The sequence below is a fragment of the Phialemonium atrogriseum genome (genome assembly GCF_030411735.1).
Source record: "Phialemonium atrogriseum strain 8032-3 unplaced genomic scaffold QBC33scaffold_7, whole genome shotgun sequence".
NCBI lineage: Eukaryota > Fungi > Ascomycota > Sordariomycetes > Cephalothecales > Cephalothecaceae > Phialemonium > Phialemonium atrogriseum.
The window spans coordinates 12,521-35,246 of NW_026848144.1; the positions used below are offsets into that span (position 1 = coordinate 12,521).

Sequence of the window (22,726 nt, forward strand, 5' to 3'; positions counted from 1 at the left end):
AGAAAGGCGAAGCTGAGGACGACAGAAGCAGTGACACTGCAATGGGAGAGCAAGCGCATGGGCCAATCCTGTTTTTCCCCTCCGCCCCACCTGCGCCCAAGCTCTTCGGGTGGGAAAATCTTGGTGCCGCGCGACCCTCAGGTACCTACGTACCTTACAGTTACGCTAGACCCCTGAACCAACCCCCCGTTATTTTGTCAATGTCCACCGCCCAGCCAAGCACAACGGTGGGTGCGGGATCGCGGTGGTGTCCACTTCCCCAGGTTTAACCGACCTGGCGCCCAGCTTTCTCCACACGACTCCTCGATGCCAGCAATGTTGCGCCATTACCTCCTCTCTTTCATCCGAATGCCAACAGACTGCAGTATCAGATAATGTGTTCCACCCAGAGCGAGCACCCATGAACGCAGCTTTCTCCATCGTGGAGGCCCTCGGGTGCCGCTTCCGCCCCCATCAAGCACCCCGAGGGACACCGTCGCGAATAATAAAGCTGCGTCTTGCCAATTCTCTTCGCCGGGCCGGACGATGCCTGAGTATAGACTCGGCGTTGCAGCCAGCTCGAGTTCCTGGGTCCAGTTCACCGTTTCCAAGCTTCGCGGCACCGACTGGCACCATCCGCGCCCAGGATACGCCCAGTCCGACAAAGGACCCAGAGGTTGGCGACGCTGAGCTGGGCCTCCTTCGGGAAATCCTTGCACTCAATCATCCCTCGAGAGCTGGCATAAAGGGAGAACCTCGTTTCGGCCTGAACCAGTCGGCCCTGTCTACCACCCATACAGCCGACCAACCGATTGCGGCCACCACTTTCCCGTCATCGCCGTCTTCGGACCTGCTGCGTGCATTCAGAAACACCCGCAAGACCTTCGAGTACCTTAAGGCGGCCACGGCTACCTCACCTGCTCCTGCCCAGGAAGTCACATTTAAACTCCAAGGTGCAATCGCGGATCTGCCCCCAAGTACTTTCTCCGAGCTGCTGCGTTCTCTCGACCCAGTGGCCTATGTCAGCAAGGAGATGGATCCGGCTGAGGGTGTTCACGTCGGCCCGGGAATGGCCCAGTATACCGATCTGGGGCGGGTCATTGACGAGTTCGGCGTCCGGCGCATCTACTTTTGGCTGCTCCGGAGACTAGTCGCCGTCGCCCAGGTCCGGATCGAAGCCGGGCACGGCCTGCTTCAATCAGACTACAAGATCCTTCTCCGCTGTGCCGGAGCGGCATCCGATCTGCACATGGCGAAGAAGATCTGGCACCTGATGGAGACTAGGGGCCAGATCTCGCTCCGAGATGGCGATGCCTACACCGAGTTCATCAAGGCACGCTTCTTGACCGAGGCGCTCTACACGCAATTCGACATGGCCCGATTTCGAGTCTCGCCAGGAAACATGCACAAACAGAAGATATGGCTCGCTCCGCGCCAACTAAGCAGGATCAGGAAGCTTCGATATAACATCGTCACCAAGCAAGCGCACCGCTTCGGGCAGAACCGGTACACGCCAGAAAAGGCGGAAGGGCTGGTGAGAATCTTGCGGAAAACCAAGCCGATCCGGAAAGTCTTCCTCAAAGTCGTCAAGGACGGCGTTGCGGTGGACGAGAAGCTGCTCTGCTCAGCCATGGTGGCCTTTGCGCGGAACGGTGCCCTGCAGTTCATCAAGGTGATGATATTGTCGAGATACTGGAAGATAAAGGTCAATACTGTGAAGGCGACCCGCGAGGTCACAGTCAGCGGGGGCACAACCGTCTACAGGCCTGACTCGCCAATGCACCCGACCGCGCGATTGTTGGACGCCGTGGTCGAGAGCTTTTGCTGCAACGCAGAAATCGCCACCGCATTCAAGCTACTCGACTTCATCTCGAACCGGTACGGCATTCCCATTCCCGACAAAACCTGGTTCAAGCTGCTGGAATGGGCCTATGTTCAGTCCTCGAGGCCGGCCTCGCTGGAGTGGAAGCTTGCCGGTTGGCCAGAGAAAACCGTGCGACAGGATACAGTACAGCTGATCTGGGATACCATGGTTTCGGAGCCGTACAATGTGCGGCCAGGCTTCAACGAGCACATCATCCTGATCAAGTCCTTGCTCAGCCGGGGTCGGCTAAAGGACGCCATGCAACGGATGCTCGAGCTCCAGCCAGCGTACGCCAAGACTCTGGTAGACCTCGAGGATGCCTTCTATGAGCACGTGCACACCTCCCGCCTCGGCATTGATCCTGCACAGTCGTTGCAGCGCTGGCTTGGAGCCCGCACTCAAAAGCAGATGATGTGGTACGCCATCCAAACCTGCTGCTGGAAGCTGTTCAAGAAAGTCCGCAGCAACAGAATCGACGACATCATGACGGTCCGTCTGATCCCGCAGCTCATTGACGCCTTCCGACCCTTCTTCGCCCGCTCCCTTCGCTACCGCACCGCAACCGGGGTCGTGGAAATCCGCAATCCGAATCCTGTGGCCTTGTTCGAATCCGGCGCCCGAAACGTGAGGCTGCCAGCGCTTATCACGCAGGATCTGGTTGGCGTCCCTCGTCCTCAGGGGGTGGGAGCTGGAGGGGCGGATGGGCTGTCCTCCGGCTCTGCGGACATGGTATCACGGTCAACGCGCCCTGATCCGGATACGTCCAAGGTTTGGAGACGCCAGAGTGTTCGGGTCGGTCATAACCTTGCTTCAAAGGTGCTGCCCAAGATGTTGCGCCAGGAAATGCCTTCAGCTAAGCAACTCCTACGGGAATTTGTCTGAGCATCGGGGAGCGATTAGGTGTGAGAGAATAACTGGTAACACCATGTAAACACGTCCAATGATGAGCTACCTAGGTAGTTGAAATTAGGTACTCTACGTCAATGTCTGAAACAGCTTGATGCTATCAATGTATCTACCTCGACTGCCAGCAAGGCAGGAGAAATTCCAAATCCCCATAAACGCCACTCGTCTCGTGTAAGGTCGACTTATGCTGGCTACAATCTATATGTCGAGATATGTATGGTGAAGTACTGCTCCTCCCCACCGCTCCAGACGTTCCGGCAGGCTTATCCATCCATCCATCCCTCCACCATCCATGCCCCATCATCACTTTGCCTTGACCTTCTCCAGCCGCAAGTCATTCATGACCATGTATCGGCTAAAGACAATCCATCCGTACCTAAACCACAGCATCTGGCTCTTGTGCGCCGACGTCATGGCCTTCCACGCCGTGGCGAGCCCGCCGGGGCCGACGCCGCTGAAGTAGACCAGCCCGTTGGGGCGCTGCTTGTTCTTGAACTCGACGCGCAGGCCCCACGACGCCAGGGTGGCGACGACGTCGAGGAAGCCAGTGTACTTGCGCGCGACCGACACCGACGTCAGCGTGTACAGGTCCACGGGCGGCTGCCACCCGCTCCGGCCCTGCACGAGGTTGTGGACGAACGACCGCGCCCCGTGGTACAGGCTCGCGTGGTTCGGGTGGCCCGACACGCCGGCCGCGTCGAAGGTGATGAGGGCGTCGATGGTCGCCGTCGGGGGCCCGCCCGCCGAGTCGGACGACGGTTTGGGGGACCTGGAGGAGGAGGAGGAGTTGGAGGACAGGTGCGGCGCGAATGCTGACGACAGCAGGGCCGAGATCTTGGCCGAGTCCCACGTCGCTGTCATGCTGTCGGGGAAGTCGGCGCTCTCGATGACGAACACGTCCTCCTCATTCCGCAGCCCGAGCATCATGCCGCTCTTGACCAGCTCCTTCTTGCGCGTCTCGCCCAGACCATTGGCGTCACCTGTGAAGGGGGGGGGATTCGTGTCAGCGATCGCAGCGGGCTGGGGGCGGCAGTAGGTCTGCTGGCGAGTGAGGGGCGGGTGGAAGGGGGGGGGGGGTTGAATGGTCAGAAACAGAATCACGTACCACTGCTCAGACACAGAATCTTGACGTGGTTGCCCGTCTCGGGCCGCGTGAGCGCCAGCACTGTGGGCGCGAAGAACATGGCCTCGTCATCGGGGTGGGCGATCAGGAGGCAGATGCGCTTGTTGCGCAGGGTGGGGAAGCGAGTCTGCGCCACCGAGACAGTGTACAGGTAGAGCGACGGGAGGACGAAGGCGACGACTCCCAGCACGACCAGCCAATCCATTGTTCGGGAGGGGGCGCTCTGCGACAACCGGTGCAGTAGGTGGATTCCACCAGCCTTCCCTCGCCCTGTGAGTCGTGGTTCTTGACTCGAGGGCTATAACTGACCCGCTTGAAGATGCAAGGGGGCGCAAGAGCAGGCTGAGGGGCAGGTTGATAGCTGGTAAGCAAAGCTGGTCGTGTCGGCTGGATATGGTCGAGGGACAGAAGGCAGAAGAAGCAGAGCACGCGAGTCACACCTGTCTCCTACCTACCCCCTTTGTCGCGGGCTCGCATGAGATGGGATCCGGATAACAGGAAATAGGAAATGCCACCTTGCGATTAAGGAAACCCCTGCTAGTCACCCTGAAGTCGAGATCTGGGGCGTGGGACTCGGCATGGACCCTTTTCACACAATCTTAGCTTAGTTCGTCCTAGCTGCTGGCAGGGAAGCTCAATTTCCTTTTTAGTCGATGGCGAATGGGCGCCGTCATTGGTCCTGGGTGAAATTGTCTCCGAACAGCTCCAAGTGGGGCCGAGGGCTAGAGCTCAGGTCTTTGCCAGTTGTCTGCAGCTGTGGTCCCTGCCTGGTCTTCCCAGTCGGCAAGGGAACACGAGAGCTTGTCTTGCACCTCACCCTTCCGAACCAGACGACGAAACGACGCAATGGCTCGAAAACGCAGAGAAACGTCTCCGTCCAGCATCAAGCTGAAGCAACCGGACCGATCTGGGCCAACCGAACAGAGCCTCCTTCAGCTCGCCCAGGAGAGAGGCTTATTCGACATGGCTCAGCAGATACAGGAAGCCAACCAAAGGAAGCCATCCTCATTGGCCACGGCTGTCGAAGACAGCGAGTCCGGGCTGTCACCGAGCGTCGAGAGGATTCTCGACACATTGCTCTGGACAGTCAGCTTGTCCATGCTGCACTTCTCGCTCGACGTGCTGGTTCAGAGCCAGTACGCCGTCGAAATATCGTGGTGGCAGGTCTCTCAGCGTGCCGCCCAGGCATTCCTAGGTAGGCCGCGGCTCTTGTCAGGGGGGAACGCCCGATGCCACGTTTCGTCAAGGCTAACTCTTCCTGCTTCCAAGTCTTCAGCATGCTCTTCTACGTGCTACATGCCCACCCTTCTAACCCGACCATCCTCCCCGGCCTCGCTTCCCGCTTCCAACCTGCCTTTCGACAGGCAGTTTTCTTCGTCGCAGGCACATGCGCCGGGTGTTATCTTATACACATTAGCAACAGACATGGATATTTGGCAGTCATGAAGCAGTCTCCGCCCCTGGGCTGCATTTGGGTCTGGTCGGTCATCGAACTCAACTTGCCCCTGGCAGTCCTTAGCGTGGGGTCTGCGGCATTGTTCCTGTGGCAGGGAGAGTATGGTTTTAAGTAATAAGCAGCGCGTGGTTCTCTGTCACCGCGACCTCCGTCTCACTGTTGGCGTGCTCATCCTTCTGGACTCGTAGGGAGCTTTGGCGGCATTGCCACTGCTGGCCTGAAAGACGTAATCACTTGGCGGTTTTTGTGATTTCGACAATGCAGACGCTGCGTCTCCATCCAACGTCCTCCCGCTGACTCGGTCCCTGTGCATGATGCGACGCACTAGATCTTCAAGGCCACGGATCTCGGCCTGCTGGTCATAGATCATATCCTCCAACCGCTTCAAATTCTCCTCGGATCGGGCTTCTCGCCAACTGGCTTGGTGTTCTAGATCTCTGATGCGTCTGAAGAGGCCAGGTCAGAATCGGCGGACGGCACCAGCGATAGATAGGATAGGGTGGCGGGCTGATGCGGTGCTACATACGAGGAGATCATGCTCGTCTGTGTGAAGAGCACGCGGGCAGTGAGCGCGTCTCTCTGCCTCACCAGCTCCAGCGCCTTTGCCCGGACGGGTAACCACGCCATGGCAACAGTCGTCCTGGTTCTCGTCCACCCCCAACTCCGAGGAACGAGCGTCCATCTCGTCCCTGGGTTTTTCCCGTCGTCGCTTCCGGCGCGCTCCTCGGTCTCGGCCACCAGGTCCAAGAGGCGCTCCTCCAGCTTGACCAGGTCGTCCATGACGAAGGTGTACATCTGGTACTCGGTCGTCTGCCTGTACTGAGCAGCGCTCATGCCGAAACCCGGTCTGTCCATGTCTCCCGCAGCGCGCACGAGCTCGTTCATCCACGTCGTCTCGGTTTTGTACCATGACAGCGATGCCTTGACCTTGAAATACTCATCGTCACTATTGCGCAAGTAGGAAAGCCGCACGTACACGGCGGCGGCGACGGCGACTATGAATGTCAATATGCCGGCCACGTTGGCGGCAATGGACAGGGGAGAGTCCCCGTCTATCAATGCATCGGTCATGGTCGCGTGGCAGTTTCGCCGGCGCGTCTGCGCGGAGTCCCAGGATTTGGACAGACGCGTCGGAAATGGTGGATTTTTTTCTCTCTTTTTCTTCTTTTCCCCCTCCAATCTCAGCCCCAGCACATCATCGGTGTCACAACACCCGTTCCAGCCCAAGTCGACTTTTCATAAGCCCAGTTCGACCTCGAGGTTGCAAATGAAGGGCGGGATTTGCCGAGCTGAAGAGGTTGCACTACTGTACAGCACATGCCCATGTTCGTCTTCCCTTCAGCTTGCACCTGATCTGCGACCCTTCTTCACTGCTGAACAACCCCTGTCGTTCCAGGGTTGATGCCTCCTTGCCCATCCTTTTTTCTCTCGTGTTCGACCACGAGCCTGTTCGCAAATCCGCGAATTGGATTGCGAATTGCGCATCAGCTCCCTCCCCGTTCTTGCTTCGTTTTTTAATTTGGCCGATGCCCAGAAATTGTTGAAGCGGATGCGGTAGGAAGTAACCACTTGGGAGCGCCTACCTACCATTGCGATGCTGGTTAGCCGCACCTAGGTTGAGGATTCGCACATCATTACATTACATTACACCATGCTCTATCTCATTTGTCCCGCTCATGCGACCGCCGAAGAGCCGGTGTGCCTAGACAGCCTTACGGGCCCGCTGCTGGAAAATCCATGCTAACCAGGCTGTTTACGGTAGACTCCACCCATGTACTGTACAAGAGTGCGGCACCTACGATGCGTGCCTTCCTGTTTCCAACAGTCTGTACATGTATAGCAATAGTGGGCAGGAGCGATCAGCGGGAGACCGGACTCGAGGTCGTAGAGGTACCAGGTTAGGTCCATGTCAGTCGTGTCCCCGAAGCCACTCCATCTCCCAGGCCTGCCCTGAATGTAGGTACAGCTTCATCAACATCCATACCACCCCCTTTCCGAATCAATTGCCAGCCCATCACCACCATCATTATCCAGTACCCATTATTATCTGTTTCCTCTAGGGCTTCTCTTTATCAATCCTTCCTCGGTACTCCGCCATGGGAGCCGTACTTATTACTATCTTAATATTATGGCGACTCCTCGGTCTTGCCTCTGGAGCTGGAACTGGTGATCCTGCCCGTGAACTTCGCCGTCAACATCGGAGAGAATGGCCTCCTTTTCGTCGGCATATTTCCCAACGGCAAATTGGTGACATCCCATACGGTCAGTGCCCCTCAAACACCCACAAACACACAAGCAGCCACCATGCAAACCCGGGTCTCCTCCCGTTTTGCTACATTTGGTAACCAGTTTCCAGGGAACATAATCAACCATTGCAACGTCCCAGGGACGGTCGCGCTAACATTCGACGACGGTCCGTCCCCACACACCTCCCATGTCCTCGATATACTGGACAGACACGGAGCCAAAGCGACCTTCTTTGTCAACGGCGACAACTTCAGCCGTGGTCACATCGATGACCATTCGACTCCTTGGCCAGAGACGCTGCAGCGCATGCACCAGTCGGGTCATCAGATTGGATCTCACACCTGGTCACACGTCGATTTGACCGCCGTCAGCTCCTGGACACGTCAGCAAGAGATTTCCGACCTCGAACAAGCATTCGTTAACCTGTTCGGCTGGTATCCCGTCTACGTTCGCCCGCCGTATGGCTCATGCGAACACGAGTGTCAGGGGGACTTGGCCTGGATGGGTTACCACGTTGTGACGTGGGACATCGACACTAAAGACTACGCCAACGACTCGCCCGAGGCGATTTACATCGCCAAGGAAACCTTCTCCAATGCCCTGTCTATGGACCCATCGAGCAACTCGTACATTGCGCTCAGCCACGACGTGCACGTACAAACAGCCTACACCTTGACTGAATACATGCTCGATACGCTCGGAAGCCGCGGATACAGGGCCGTCACTGTCGGCGAATGTCTCGGTGATCCTGCCGAGAACTGGTACCGCAGCGACACGCCAGACGCGAGCGAGGAGACGGATTGGTGGAGATAGGCAGGGTTGTTCTAAAAGTATTAAAGCAAAGTCACCTCCGCCACCTCCACCAGTCTAGCAAGAGCCCGATTTAGTATATAATTCCATTCTACACTCTAAACTATTTCTCGCTCGCCATCCTGCATCTGATGTGCGGCGCTGATCGGTGAGCGAGACCGCACTGGGTTTGGCCCGTCTGGGAGTTCCAACTATGCTGCTGCTGATCAAGGGCATCCCCATCTAATGAATGACTCAGGTTTCATTCGGCTAGGTTATTTATGCCGGACTAAAGAACGCTACTACTAAGGTTGTCGCTGATTAATTGGAGTTCGCTGCTTAGGTATATCAAGAAAACCATCAAATCACCTATCCTAGACTTATCGCGGGCGGGTATCCACGATCCTGTCTATCAGTATCTCCGGCAGCCGCCTAACGAGTACTTCCTCCCCCCTGAGTATCGAAGCACTAGTATCCAGGAACCGGTCCCGAAAGACACCCCACAGCCTCTAGTCGAGGGCGTTCACACCCCCCGGCCGCGGATAGTAAGGGTCATTCCGCCAGAAACACGCCGCCGCCTGTCTCATGCCGTCCGGGTCCATGGCCATCTCCTGGCAAGAGTTAAAGTCCAGCAACCACAAGGCGTGGGGGCCGAGGACGGGCGAGTCGAAGAGCGTAGCGGTTCCGGGCCCAAACGGGGTACCACCATCGAGATCGACCGCGGATGGGTGCTGGGCCTCGGCCTGGGCCTGGGCCTGGGGCTGGCGACGCGGCCGTGGAGGCGCCAGGACGAATTCCACGCCGTCGGCGTCGACTCTGGCGCACCAGTGGAGGAAGGCGAGGGCGTCGGCCATCGCCGTGGCATAGCCTTCCAGGTCCAGGTCGAGCTCTGCCAACAGGTTTTGGTGGAGTGGGAACTTCCGCAGGTTGAAGACGCGGAATCTCGGCTGTCCGTGCTGGGATGACCTGCGTCGGCGTCGGCCGAGGTAAGGGCGAACCAGGCAGTGTGTGTTCCTCACCGCGTCTTGGTCGTGGTTCTGGTAGTATTGCTGCATGAGCAGGCTGCGGGCGGAGAGTGGCAAGGGACGGATCTTCTCGTTGATCAGGGCGTTGCATGCCGCGGAATTTGGGGGCAGACGGGGGAGGATCTCGGACCAGGCTATGTTGTCTTTGTCGAGAAATTCGTGACATGAAGGGATGCTGAAGCTATTGATGACCAGTGGGTGCATATTCTGGGAGGCTTGCACCAGGCGCCTGTAGACCTGATATTCGATCGCAACCGGGTGGCCCAAATCCCCCCCCTCTTCCCGCTTCATGACAAGCCTAGCAATGTCGTCACCCGCGGGCCCGGGATCGGCCCAGACGGTTCCGCACTCGCCCCTGCCGATGCATTCCAGCTGGGTCGAGGAGGTGGCGGTGGTGAGTTCGGTCTTGTCAATGTTCATGGTTGCGAAGAGTCTCGGCAGATCACTTGGGCCAGAAAATTAGAAACTTCGGAAGACTGCTTTGCTAGGACTGTGGAAGTGATGTGGAAATGCTGATCCCTGGTGCCTAGGTGGGCATATAAGCCTCTCATAAGTCTCGGAACGTACCTGCCTAGCTAGGTAGCCTCGACCGAGGTAAATACCTACCAAGCTACCTACCTAGGTAGGTACCTAGGGTTAGATAATGAGGGGAAAACATTTGATAGCATGGGAGGCGATCATTCAAGGTATGTACTCCGTACTAGGTGCGCAAGGAAACTCTGGGTTCCATTAGGTAACTACCTAGCTCAGGTTCCATGATGATGCTGGGGGAGCCTGGAGAAGACGGCCCAAAGGGCAAGCAACAACCAACTGGAGAGCACAGTCAGGCCTCCAGTGTGTATCAACTTTGCAGTAGCTTGTCGACTGCATTTGATCCGCCGCTACTCAACGGTCCATCCAATGGCCCATTTCCTCGCGTGTAAGTTCGCACCAGACAAACTCATCGTCAGGAGATCGCTGAAAGATGATGGGGAAGAGCCCTTCAAACTCAATGGGGTACCTCATCCCAACACAGGGGTATGCTGCCACCGATCTCGTGATCAGGGCCCCGGCATCAATTAGCATGTCGACAATAATGTGGTTGTCTTGCGCTGCCGCAAGGTGCAATGGCGTCCTCTGATAAGTGTCACGCCCGTTGAGATAAGCTGTCGGATGATCAATCAGCAGCTTGGCAACCGATACAGATCCGTGTTCTGCTGCAAAGTGCAACGGCGTCTGCGCCCGGGTGTCTTCTCGGTTGACATCAGCTCCCGCGTCGATAAGCATCTGAGCCACCTTTTTACTTCCTCCCGCTGCGGCGTGGTGGAGGGCACCGTGCCCAGGGTTGCTCTGCCGGTCAACAGAAGCACCCGAATCCAGAAGGAACTGGACCATGCTTGGGCTGCCGTCCCTTGCAGCAAAGTCTAGTGGCGCCATGTCCCAGATATCGGAGTACCTGCTGTGATAGTAAGACAGGTCGTAATGACTAGCACAAATGCTGTAGTCAGCACTGGCGTCGATATCAGCCCCAGCTTCAATCAACAGCTTAGCCACGCCCGTGTCCCAGTTCTTGATAGCCAGGTGCAATGGTGTCATTCTGCCCCTATCGGTTGCGTTGACATCTGCACCTCTCTCGACAAGCAGTTCCACTATGTCTTTATGCTCTCGATCTGTGGCTTGGTGCAGCGCTGTCTTTTCAAACTTATCCGCTTGGGCCACCTCTGCTCCATGGTCCAACAGTCGTCCAACGAAGCTGGTCCGCCCTTCCATTGCTGCCCAGGTAAGGGGAGTCGACCCGTCCGAGTATCTGTGGATCGTTGTTGCAATCGAGAGCAGCATGGGAGACAAAAGCTGGTTGAAATGCTGCGATGTTGCCGATAGTGAAGCTACATCGTGGAGACAAAGAGAGTCTGTAACGAGCATGAGCACTTCGTTGGGTATATTCTGAATGAAGCAACTGCGATTCTGCTCCATTGCCGAAATGTTCTCTTGGTGTGCTTGTGTGATCGATTTTACTCCCGATGCATGGTGTTTGTGATAGGGTTGGGGTTTTCGTGATGATGTCGGGGTTCTGTGAGGTCGATTTGTTCCTTTGACGCGTTGGCAAGAATCGATTCTATCTGGTAGGATGGTCTGACCTGGATTCACCTACAAAGCTACCTAGGTACCTAGGTTAGGTACCTTAGGTATGGAGTCACCACTGCCCTATCAACCTGACCTTCCTTCACTACCAGGTACGGCTACCTACCTAAGGTACCTACCTAAGATGCCTACACTCCAATTTACCTAGAGGTACCTAAGTTCCCCCTAATGCGATGGGCCTACCTACAGTTTGCTACCAGCTTTACTTCCATCCTAGCAGCGATAACGATGAAATACTTTGAGGACTCTAGCTGCATACAGACTGTGGACGTGGGCTGGGCTTGCCACAGCCACCAGCTACTTATGCCTACAGGCGTATTTCGCATTTGCTACCCAGGGAATACGGCAAGATGGACGAATACGCCGGTGCGGGCAGCTTCCTGCATAGACAACGGAGATATATCACCTGGATGTTACCGCACCCCCTCCACGAAAAGGATTTATAGATCGCTTTCTCTGGCTGCTGCGTCCTCCACCTGCGCCGCTGTCTAGAATGATCAAGTCTTTGCGTCCAGAATTCTTCCTTCCGTCGAACATTGGGCTTACGAGGCAGAAAGTAGGGTGGGACGACGAGCCGAACAACGAAGAGGACATTTATCAAGCCCTAGCTCCGCTTCAGAGAACAGTCGTCCCTATATCCTATGGCGGGGTCAAGTTCACCAGGACGGAGACAACGAGAACACGGGCGCTCGAGGTCTTGCCCATGTGGGGAGAACCTGAGGGTGTTGTTGTCCTTATCCTTGCTCGCGAGGAGGCTACTGTGACTGGGATTTTCGTCAGTATTTGGTTCAACCTCAATATCCAGCTTCGACAACATCGTCCAGGCCTTAATTGCAACACGTCCTAGGTTAGCAAATACCCCAGAGAGGCGAACAGCAGGCTCTCAGATGGTTTTTTATGCAAATCTGGTCTCATCAGCAAACAATCTCGCCACATATAATTTAATTACCTACCTGGCAGCAGTTTAGCAAAGCAGCCTTGATAATCAAAGCTACTAAAGGTTGCTAGCTGTTTTCAAGAACGTGAAATTTCGTATTGAGGTCTGTTATGAGACTTTGAGAGACAGACTGGATCTGTTTCCTCAAGGAGATGCGGCGCGAACCAGCCAAAAAAAAAAAGGAAGGAAAAGGGAAAAAAAACAGGGATGGAACCTGTGAGGATCGAACTCACGACCTCAGGATTACTCCGATCTGTGACCGAATCATAGGATAGTATGAGACCTGCGCGCTAACCAGCTGCGCCAAGGTTCCGTCTATTAGTCAAGCGAGCTTAATCCGCTATATCTTCAGGTCAGGTGTGAGTCCCTCATCTCCAATTTTCTCGACGTTGACGCTAACAAGCAAAGGACGATCTAGATAAAAATAAAAGCGGTACCGTGATTCCATTCTAGCTTCACAGCCTTATCAAGTGCATCATGTATAGGGGTATACTAATTTGCGAGAGGAGTGTCGGTCCTAGTCAATGTCTTGGTTCCAGGAGTACTACTGCTGGGGTTTTAAACCATGTCTTCAGCCCCTTTCCCTCTCAGCACGTGTAACGCGGCAATTATCCCTGAGATGCTCATCGCTCATGCTTCTGTGTGTGATATCTCGAGTTCAGCTGCATGCTTACGACAAATCTCTCTTAGCCAATGACCTGTTCGTCTTGGAGACTTGTTGCCTCGGGATTGGTGCAATCTGTTGCTAGCCCCCAAGGTGGCTGCAGCTTCTTTGCGTCAGTGGCCACACACAAGATGCACTTCTGCTCAAGACACCGCTGAAGGATGGTCATTATATGCTGACTGAGGCCTACATGCGTCTTCAGCCTCATCCTATTCTGGCCACTACGTCGTACAACGTCACAAAATACAATAATGCCTCTCCCCTCACCCTTCTTTTGACACAGCCTCACAGTCGACAGAATCCGTGTCTGCTTTTCATACTGATCCCCCCTTTTCTGTTTTCCCCTGCTAGTATTCGGCGTCTCATAGCGGCGTTGTTATTCGTCCTCCAGTCATTAAATACTTCCTTGTTCCTTGGTCGTGCCCAGTGAAGCAACGCAGCAGCCCGACCACTGAGCTTGGAGGATGGACCAAGAAATAAGAGTTACGCAAGACAGAGACTCCCCCTCCAATATTGAGGACAGCCCGCCAGCCGGACCCACACCAGACGAGCCATACCCAGCCAACGCTAAACAAGCCGCCCGAGCAGAAATCCACGACGCAGAAGTAAAGGTCTTCGAGACAAGTCGCTTCGCGGAGAAAGAGGACCTCTGGCAGTGGTTCCCGCAGCTCAAGGACGACCCCAATTCCAAGGAATGGCGGATCTGGCTTTCTCGCCGGAGCCGTGCGCTGATGGTGCAGATCATCGTCATCTTGGCCATCCTGCTTAGCAACTTCGGGCTGACCGTCTTCGCGGCGAGCCAGTTCAACACCCAGCGCGGAGTCGGGCTCATCTACCAGGGCGACTGTGCCACCGTCGGCAAGCTCAACCTGTGGCTGCACCTGCTCATCAACCTGCTCTCCACGGGGATGCTGTCGGCCTCCAACTACTGCATGCAGCTCCAGGCGGCGCCCACGCGGGCGAACGTCAACGATGCGCACACGGCCGGCAAGTGGCTCGACATTGGCGTCCCTAGCTTGCGCAACCTGCTCCACATCAACGGGTGGAGGAAGGTGTCGTGGGCCTTGCTGGCTTTTAGCTCGATTCCGATTCATCTAATGTAGGTAAACGGGGAGAGAGCATTATTCGAATGCCTACCTTGACTCATTAACCCCGTTCATAAACTGACTGACTCGGTTGGGGGGCGGTTTCGCAAGATATAATTCCGCCGTGTTCCAGTCGTTGTCCTCGTTCGACTACACCGTTGCTGTGGTCAAGGACTCGTTTCTTGACGGAGCTGATTTTAGCCTTTCAACGGCCGAGATCAACAGGGGCGCCGATCCGGGATGGAATGAAAGTAGAGTTAACCCGCCGGACGACTACGCCAAGATCATCTCGGACATGCGACGAGACGCTCTGTCGATGCCGTATCTCAAAAAGACCGTTTCCGAGTGCTTCGATTTGTACGACGACTACTTCGCGCCCCAGGGCAACGTCCTGATCTTTGTCAAGAACCAAACCGTCCAGACGCCCCCCGAAGATAGCCTGCTGATGTATGTCTCCATCATCCCGCGATCGGACGGATGGGGCAAGAACATGTGGGCTCTGGGCAACGGCACGGGCTCCTTTGTGGCCCTCTCCCCTCCAAAACCCGTCACGAAATGGTTCCTGGGCCCACCGCACTACGAAGTGAGCCGCTGCCTCGTCCAGCCGCCGGCCCTCCTAGCGACACAGTGCCGGTTCGAGTACTCGCCCTGGATCATGTGGGTCGTGTGCTCGCTCAACCTCATCAAAGCCCTGGTGATGCTGTTCATCTGGGCGTTTCGCAGGTGGCAGGCCAAGGCCCTGGGGGATGAGAAGAAGGAAGTGCTGTACACGCTCGGAGACGCCATCTCGTCCTTCATGCGGGTCCCGGACGAAAGGACCCAGAACATGTGTCTGGCCACCAAGCATGACTTCACCACAAAACGCACCTGGCGCAATCGGCTGGTCAAGGAGCCGGTATCGACCTCCCAGGAGCCAAGAGAGTTCAAAATCGAGTCGAAACGGTGGATGGCTGCTGCGAGTTTGAGACGGTGGATAGTTCTTATTTCCATGTAAGGGGAAACATGTCAATTCTTGATACCAACAACCGGGGTTCATAGTCTAACTAACATGCAACAAACAAACAGGTTCCTGGCCGTGATAGGCGTCTCGGCAGGCCTGCTCTTCCAATCCTTCCCCAGCCTCCGCCGCCGCAATGTCAAGACGACCCTCTCCCAGTTCTGGAAAATGGGGTTCGGGAAGCTGCAGCCGTACGCGTACCTGGTCATCGGCCTGCCCAGGGCCGACCCGGAGGGCTTCCTGGCGAACGTGGTCGTGTCCAACCTGCCTCAGCTGATCCTGTCGATACTTTACATTTTCTACAACTCCATGCTCAGCACCTTCCTCGTCCAGCGCGAGTTCAGCCGCATGTGCGACCCCCGAAAGAGAAAGCCCCTGCGCGTCTCGGAGCCGATCGGGCTCCAGCGCTCCAGCTACTTCATCTCCTTGCCGCTGCGCTATGGCATCCCGCTGTACCTGTCCTCCGGCCTTATGCACTGGCTCATCTCCCAGAGTCTGTTCCTCGCCCGCATCACGGCCCTGCGTCCGAGCGGTGCTGCTGATCCCAAAAACTCCTTCTCTACGTGTGGTTATAGCCCCATTGCAATATTTATCAGTTGAGTTTCCTTTCCTTTGGCACCTCCTCCGATACCCTTTTTTATCGCTGTCGTTTGAGGAAACGTCTAACGTCCTTAATTATCTCATCAGCATTACTCGTGGGACTCGTCCTAGTACTAGCCATCGTCCTCATTGGCTTTCGCACCTACGACGGTACCATGCGGATGGTCTCGACCAACAGCCGAGCTATCGGCGCTGCTTGCCACTCTCCCGAGAAGGATCGAGAAAACGGGTACATGCTGCCCGTCCGCTGGGGTTGCGTGGAAATGACGGCAGACGGCGTTGGGAAGTGCGCCTTCACCACTGCGCCCGATGAGGAGATACAGGAGCCAGTTCCAAAGAAGAAGTACCGATGAGTCGAGACAAACTCTTCCCCGTGGTGATGCGGGAAATAGACCTAGATTTCTCAGTTGACCAGCTGATGAACAGTTACGTGGCTTTGTTGCATGATCTCCAGATGTTTTGGCCTGATTACAGGTTTTCCAGAATTCGACCGTACGTGGTGTTGTCATCGCGAAGATAATTAATCCAATGGCCATTTGTTTCATCTTGGTTGCATGTGCACTAGCCGATGCTTAAGTATTTGGTGACTTCAGCGTCAACGCCTCAGACACTAGTCCCGAGGGCGTCTCGCGTTTCTGTCAGACAACTCCCCACCAAGTATTACAATTACAAGCCTGGCCAACTTGAAGATTCCTGCACGGTTTCAGCTTCGCAGCTCCACGATGGAACTTGTGGTTGTTCGATCGATCCAATTTGAAATTCTAACTCCTTATGTAGAATGGATACAAGCATTAGGAGCAAAGCGACCTGGAAATAGTGTGGGACGTTCGATGATTGACACGAGTTGTACCGCCAGCCCATAGTGCAAGTTCCCCTTAAGCTTACACATAGCTTGGCTATCTAGTTCAGAACCTTGATGGTCTAGACACAGTCGCGCGATCATAACTTAGGTGGGTACGTGGCGTATAATTAATGCCAAAGTATCGTTATTATCTGATCCTCCTAGCCTCCATATCAACCCCGTAAACTAAGACGAGTATATCTACTTACATTCCCAGCTCCGCTCATGGCTTTCACAACCCTTCCCATTGTACCTTGCCTTCTTGGGATACGGACATACCGGCCTCTGGCGTAGGACACCCGACGTCGCGTTAAAGGGGCTACGCCACGTGGTAGCGACAATCCTGTCGACAGGCTTGCCCTTCTCAACCCAGTCGATGAGCGCGAGGACGGCGTCGTGCTCGGCGTCGCGGAAGCCGGGGACGGACCACGCGTTGGCGGCCATGGAGCTGGTCTGGAAGGCCGCGCCGATATTCCACGGCGCGTCGACGGTCGTGCCGGCGCAGTGCTGCATGCCCGGGATCTGGAAGAAGCGGAACCAGGAGTCGACGTTGCCCATGGCCGCGACCGTCTGGCTGTGGTAGTAGATGGAGCCCCGTTCCGCCACCAGCCCGTCCGCCAGCCCGTGGTACATGAGCAGCTTGCCGCCGCGGTCGCGGAAGCGGCGGATGTCGTACTGCGCCGCTGTCGAGTTGCCAGGGTCGTGCCGCACTGCATACGCCATCACGCTGTCGTTGTACTCCTGCCACGGCCAGCTGGGGTCGTCGAATAGAAAGTCTTGCACATACTGCACGCCAAAGGGGCTCGGCACGTCGCTGCCCAGCAGGATGAACCACTGGTCCTCAGAGCTGAGCGTCAGACCTGTGTAGATGAACTCTCCGGTGTCGGTGTAGGAGTCGCTGTATATCTTCTTGGCGGTTTCAATCTGCTGGTCTGTGAGGCAGTTCGGACTCTTTGTTTGGTCTGGGCATTTGATCTTGTCGAAGTCGAACTTGCAGGCTTCCGGTTCGCTGACAATACCATCCTTCACGCCATCCACCTCGTCGCATTGCTCCACGACTTGCTTCCCGATCCATGAAAACTGCTCGACTGGGATATGGTGGTCGGCACCAACCGGCAGGTTGTAGGCGCCAAACTTGACGACGAAAGGGTTGATGTGGCTGGTGTACCACGAGGGGGCGCCAATAAGGGCTCCGTCGAAGCTGCCGGGGGAGATCTGCACCTCCTTGAGCCCCTGCCGGCCGCCGGTCGAGCAGCCGCTATAGTACGAGTACTTGATCGGCTTTCCGTAGAAAGCCTCGGTCAGCTTCTTTCCGAGCTCGACAGAGCCATGCAGCGCGCGCCAGCCCCAGTCGGTCTTCTTCTCGGGCTGCTTGTTCGCCCACGTAATGTCGGCCGTGGTGGAGTTATGGCCCGTATCTGTTGAGATGGTTGCCATGCCGTAATGGGGGCCGGGCGCCATATCGAGCCAGTTGATGCCTGAGAGTGTCATTAGATCGCCGTGCCTGCCTGTGTTTGTCTCATTGGCCAGAGAGGAAGCCTACCGCCGCCAAACCCGCCATTTCCTACGGCAAAAAACCTCTCCTTCCATTGGTGGGGTTCCATGGGGAGAAACAGTCCGAACCGGTAGGATGAGCTGGGAGAAGACGTCACCCTGACTGTCAAGGCGCACAGCTCGGTTAGGTTGGTCGGGTTCACCGGATATAAGAGATTCGACGCGCCCTCGCCAAAGCTGCCGCCTTTGGGGACGAAGGTGACGTTGGTGATCTCGGCGCCGGAGCGAACAAGGGCGCGCTGGAACGTGGCGGCGTTGCACTTGGCCGAGTTTCGCGGTGCCCAAGCCAGATTGGCGTCGACGAAGCGGGCGGCCAGGGCAAGCAATGCCCAGACCACAGGTAAGGCAAGACAAACCATGAGGGGCAGTCGTTCAATAGTAGAACCATTAAGGAGATTGGCAGCTCTCGTCCCGGGGCCTGCAGAATGTTAAATACATCGAACAATACCAGGGGGCTCCCGAGTTCCGATGGCTCGGCACCTCACCTGCAGTTTGGGTCGCTCCCCTCCCACGCGAGTGGCCGTCATCCTTACCCATTGCCTTCGCAGGCAGCTCGGGCCCGCCCATCTTGCGGCGATGCGGCGCCATTATCTTGCCTTACTCGTACGCAGGTAGATGGTCCATGACTTCATCCCACGCGGGGTTATTTCCTGGGGGAGTTGCTACTTTAGGAAGGAGCTACGCGCGGCACAGGGCAGAGGGTGTGGGACTTGCGAGCTGCCAATGTGCCAATATTGTAACCCTCTGGGGTTCGACAGGCCACTGACTGGGTGACTGCGGATGCGGGGTTGGGAGAATGGTGAGAAAAAAAGAGGTTTGCCGTGACGTCGATGCTGGCAAGCCGGCTCTCAGATCTCGTGACCGGCACCGTTGTTGCCGCCCTTGCTTGGCGACCCGAGCCGGTCAGAGAGCCGTGAAACGTTGGGTCGCACTGCGCTTGGGCGCTCAAGGTAGCGTAGCGGACGGAACGGAATCTTGGGGACAGTTAACAACACAGTCCTCTCGCTCCAGTATATCCAAAACCACTTACTTCCTGTTCTCGGAAGGTAGACAAACACACGAAGATGTCGGCAATATTAGGATGGGGCTAGCGCTGAAGTTGGAATGTGTTCAGCCTCTTCATTAATTTCCTGTCACCTGGGACGTTACTGTGTGTGTGCAGTATTTATTTGTCCCGGTTTTGGAAGGCCTGTTAATTAAAGTCATATAAAACAAGCCACGGGATTGTGGGGTTAATCGCTAAAGCTAAATATAGAAGCAGATCCAGCAACTTGGTTGCTAACATCCAGTAATTATACGCAGTAGTTCTCCGTCTCTTACCAAAGCCAATTACAGCTGCCATAATCTCTCCGAGCCGGCAGAGCGTCGGCTGTGGCAGGTTGTGCTCATTCATCGTCCCAAGGTGCAATCTCAAGCGAGACCCGCCGTTCCCGGGTCGCCTGGCCGCCGGGTATCGTGGGCGGCTGGCTTTCAGCCAGCCCCGAGGTGACCTTGCCTCGCGCTTCTTGCTCGGATTGCTGTCCAGATCGGTCCCCCGGCCCTTGGACCACTTTAGCACTGGTGACAGCAGTGGGGGCCGCACTCAGAGTCTGAGGGTCTCTGTCTGAGCTGCCGCGTCAGTCTCGGCATGGATGGAGGGTCGGGAATCCGGCTGAGCCATTGGCGTGTTTGAAAATACGAAGGATCGGAATGGCGGTATCTGGGACTCGTCGCTCGTACGTTCGCCAGCCGTATCGCACACAACGCTGGTCTGAACCAGGGCAACATTCGGCGGTGGCGAAACCATTTGCATCCACAGAATAGGGACGCCATCGAGAAACTGGCGAGTCACCTGCATCACCGGTTCGAAAGTGTAATGCAGCATTCTCGGGAGATATAAAGTTGCTTTCGAGACCATCAATTGCCAGAGTGTCCAGCACTTGCTGAAACGATCTTCGAGGATAACAATGATTAAGGTTGTATGCGTCGTCCGGCGAACATCATTCGCAGTCAGGGAGAAATCGAAGACCCCAGGCGAGGTCGCCACCTTGTAACCTTGCCCTCAACATAGGGCAATGCAAGGAGAAAATCGCTTCCGAGGAGTGTCAATTCGTCTGCGGGAATGTCGAAGGAGCCATCGTGTTGCTGAAAAGGTAGGAGGTGTCGAACGAATGCCTCCATTGTGTGCTGCACTTCCGACTTGCGTCCAACGACTGTGGCGTCGAGCATTGCCGTTGAGGCGGGGAGGTTGGAGACTGGTGCCTGCATAGCCATCTTTGACTTCGTCAAGTCCCATTCATCCATCGATAAGGCAGACTTGGCAAACTGCTTGTGGGAAGGATAACGGTCTTTTCTCCTCCTCTTCCTCTCTCTACTCCTCTGCCTCTCTGTCTCATGTAATTGCACAATTCGACGAACTCTGCATCGTCGTCGAACTTCCGAGACGCTTTGCTGCCTACAGATTTGAGCGGGGACCATTGCAATGCACTCGATGACAACTTCCGCTGATTCGGATAGCTTGATATGCCGGGCCAATTCGTCGTGTCAATTATGATATTGTCCTTCATCGTATGGCTGTCTTCCTTGGGTTGGGGTTGAAAGAAGGGGGTAAAGGTAGAGGAGAAGCACCATTCATTTTGAAGGTTGAGGCACGCAGAATTGCCGGGAACGTCTCTCGCCATCGCCCCGCTATCTCGGTCGTCGCTAGGATCTTGCTCTTCGCTTCGGTCCTGCTCCTCATTCCGGTTCTGCTCGTCGCTTGGACCTTGGTCTTCATAGTTGTCGCCAGCACCATGGTTCCCTCTACCGTCGCCATCGTCGTTACTTCCATCGTCATCGTCATCGTCATCGCCATCATGGTGGTCTCGGCCTTTTTCAACCCCTTCGTCGTCGCTCGAACTGGATTCAGCACTGGCCGTGTCGTCGGCCTCCTCTGCACCCACCATATTTGTAGCGTCGCCTTGCTGGCGCATGCGAGGACGCAAGAGGTCGAGTTCGCCTTGGTCGATGAGCTCGATGTCGGCGGTTACATCCATAAAGGGGTCCTGCCGGGCTTCCTCGAGCTCGAAGGGCTCTTCAACAGCGAAAAAACTGGTCCACTTGGACACGAGGGAGTATTTGCAGCCGATCCGCTTGCCCTCCGCTTTGGCCATGACCCGTTCCTGTTTGGAGTGGCGTGGAAGTGCATTGGGGCCGAGATGAATGGCGCTCTCCCCGCGCTCCACATCACCCAGTACGGCCCTAGCGGCGAGTTTGTGGATGGTGGAATCTGGGACGCCGAGGACCCTGATAGGGACCGACACGATGAGATCTTCGCCACCAGGTCTTGTGACTTTCACGTGGAGACTGTTGAGAACCACAGTTGCTGGCAAGGACTCGTAGAGCATGAGAACGCGGCTGCAGACGAACGGGCTAATAGTTGAGACATCCGCCGGAGAACGCATCATCTGTCGATGTGGGGGAAGATTGTTGCCAGTAGCCTGGTTGGGTCCGTCTGATGACCCGTTAGCGGTTGTCTGCCTTACTCTCGGTCGCAGTGCGGAGCTTTGAGGACTGTGCAACTCACCGGGTCCCCTGGCCTGTCCTAGTTCTTCTCTCTCGACCATTTCAACACCGATAGTGCCGACGTGACTCGTCAAGGCGGCTTTGAGCACCGCAACGACTCGGGATTCCCAGCCCCCTTCGCTCGGCAGTGGGATGACCTCGGCGTAGCCTCCGCCGAGCTTGGCAATCCCTTCGATGAGCGCATGCGACACCGCAGCTCCAATTCCGAGGCAAAAGAAGCGGACCCGGTTCTCACTGTGCCTCCTTGTCTGTTCCACGAAGTCGAGGGTTTCCTCAAAGTCCCAGACCTCCCCATCTGTGAGAGTCACAATGTTGGTGGTCGTGTTGGTGTCTCTGGCGGCCACGATGGCCTTGAGGGCTGGCAGCAGTCGTGTCCCGCCCATGTCCGCCCTAAACCTTGAGCCTACATAGTCAAGCGCCCCCTGCAGGTTGTCGCCGTTGTATAGGCTCGACGTTTCCCAAAGACGGCATGGCTCATCGCCGAAAGACCAGATCCGGCGATCGTCGTCAGTGGATGGGGTGCCTTTCAAGAAGAACTCCATGGCAGACTTTAAAGCGTCAATTTTGTCTTCCATGGACCCCGATCGATCGGCCAGGAAGACGATCTCGCCACCGCTGTCTGTGTTGCCCGCGTCATCCGTGTTGGCTGAGGTCTGGGCCCCCATCATCAAATCAGGGGTGAGGGTAACCATTACGGCTCGGTGGCTCGGCAGTTCAGGGTGCGTTTCGACGCAAGCGAAAGGTTTCTCCTTGCTGGCGGCAGGTCGGGTGCAGATGTCCAGCACGAAGTCTTGCTCCAGGCATGTGACAGTCTCACGCAGCTGGACCAAGGCCGATTTGGGATCCTCCCTCTGGCCAGACTGGAGAAACTCTCGCCAGCTTTGGCAGGCTCTCCGGGCCACACCCATGTCGATGGTGACATCGTGGGTGCTAAACTGATCGACTCGATCGGGTCTCCAGCGAGAACATCGACCTCAGCAACCAAGCTGCGGAGG

General features: G+C 56.1%; 10 protein-coding genes and 1 non-coding gene across 11 annotated transcripts; 4 read left to right on the forward strand and 7 right to left on the reverse strand.

Moving 5' to 3' along the window:
• Positions 1-210: 210 nt before the first annotated feature.
• Positions 211-2,909, forward strand: QBC33DRAFT_531978 (mitochondrial ATPase expression-domain-containing protein). The gene has a single exon (XM_060427345.1). It carries the CDS (start codon positions 401-403, stop codon positions 2,723-2,725), a length of 2,325 nt encoding a protein of 774 aa, XP_060285228.1. The 5' UTR covers positions 211-400; the 3' UTR covers positions 2,726-2,909.
• Positions 2,910-3,052: 143 nt separating this feature from the next.
• Positions 3,053-4,077, reverse strand: QBC33DRAFT_576858 (LmbE-like protein; the record flags this gene model as incomplete). The annotated part of the gene is made up of 2 exons (XM_060430944.1): positions 3,053-3,729; positions 3,855-4,077. 2 exons carry the CDS (start codon positions 4,075-4,077, stop codon positions 3,053-3,055), a joined length of 900 nt encoding a protein of 299 aa, XP_060285229.1.
• Positions 4,078-4,417: 340 nt separating this feature from the next.
• QBC33DRAFT_338193 (uncharacterized protein) lies at positions 4,418-5,600 on the forward strand. Its single transcript, XM_060423726.1, has 2 exons — positions 4,418-5,067; positions 5,142-5,600. The coding sequence occupies exons 1-2, from the start codon at positions 4,719-4,721 to the stop codon at positions 5,441-5,443; spliced, it is 651 nt and encodes a 216-aa protein (XP_060285230.1). The 5' UTR covers positions 4,418-4,718; the 3' UTR covers positions 5,444-5,600.
• QBC33DRAFT_338218 (uncharacterized protein) lies at positions 5,392-6,532 on the reverse strand. The gene is made up of 2 exons (XM_060423728.1): positions 5,855-6,532; positions 5,392-5,774 (listed from the first exon to the last, which is right to left on the reverse strand). Exons 1-2 carry the CDS (start codon positions 6,397-6,399, stop codon positions 5,465-5,467), a joined length of 855 nt encoding a protein of 284 aa, XP_060285231.1. The 5' UTR covers positions 6,400-6,532; the 3' UTR covers positions 5,392-5,464.
• Positions 6,533-7,683: 1,151 nt separating this feature from the next.
• QBC33DRAFT_423578 (chitin deacetylase) lies at positions 7,684-8,343 on the forward strand (the record flags this gene model as incomplete). Its single annotated transcript, XM_060424133.1, has 1 exon — positions 7,684-8,343. A coding segment is annotated over one exon (660 nt), but the record flags the coding sequence as incomplete, so codon positions are not given.
• A 397-nt stretch (positions 8,344-8,740) lies between these two features.
• QBC33DRAFT_338203 (uncharacterized protein) lies at positions 8,741-10,103 on the reverse strand. The gene has a single exon (XM_060423727.1). The coding sequence runs from the start codon at positions 9,807-9,809 to the stop codon at positions 8,874-8,876; it is 936 nt and encodes a 311-aa protein (XP_060285233.1). The 5' UTR covers positions 9,810-10,103; the 3' UTR covers positions 8,741-8,873.
• A 171-nt stretch (positions 10,104-10,274) lies between these two features.
• Positions 10,275-11,138, reverse strand: QBC33DRAFT_557077 (ankyrin repeat-containing domain protein; the record flags this gene model as incomplete). The annotated part of the gene is made up of 1 exon (XM_060429780.1): positions 10,275-11,138. One exon carries the CDS (start codon positions 11,136-11,138, stop codon positions 10,275-10,277), a length of 864 nt encoding a protein of 287 aa, XP_060285234.1.
• A 1,517-nt stretch (positions 11,139-12,655) lies between these two features.
• On the reverse strand, positions 12,656-12,760 carry QBC33DRAFT_t31. Its single transcript has one exon. It is a non-coding gene; the product is annotated as a tRNA-Met (tRNA).
• Positions 12,761-13,184: 424 nt separating this feature from the next.
• Positions 13,185-16,496, forward strand: QBC33DRAFT_531984 (uncharacterized protein). Its single transcript, XM_060427346.1, has 4 exons — positions 13,185-14,210; positions 14,308-15,186; positions 15,262-15,788; positions 15,881-16,496. Exons 1-4 carry the CDS (start codon positions 13,576-13,578, stop codon positions 16,144-16,146), a joined length of 2,307 nt encoding a protein of 768 aa, XP_060285235.1. The 5' UTR covers positions 13,185-13,575; the 3' UTR covers positions 16,147-16,496.
• Positions 16,497-16,835: 339 nt separating this feature from the next.
• Positions 16,836-18,776, reverse strand: QBC33DRAFT_557079 (tannase and feruloyl esterase-domain-containing protein; the record flags this gene model as incomplete). The annotated part of the gene is made up of 3 exons (XM_060429781.1): positions 16,836-18,112; positions 18,178-18,606; positions 18,674-18,776. 3 exons carry the CDS (start codon positions 18,774-18,776, stop codon positions 16,836-16,838), a joined length of 1,809 nt encoding a protein of 602 aa, XP_060285236.1.
• Positions 18,777-21,238: 2,462 nt separating this feature from the next.
• Positions 21,239-22,660, reverse strand: QBC33DRAFT_605200 (von Willebrand factor type A domain-containing protein; the record flags this gene model as incomplete). The annotated part of the gene is made up of 2 exons (XM_060432271.1): positions 21,239-21,682; positions 21,770-22,660. Coding segments are annotated over 2 exons (1,335 nt in total), but the record flags the coding sequence as incomplete, so codon positions are not given.
• Between the last annotated feature and the right edge of the window lie 66 nt (positions 22,661-22,726).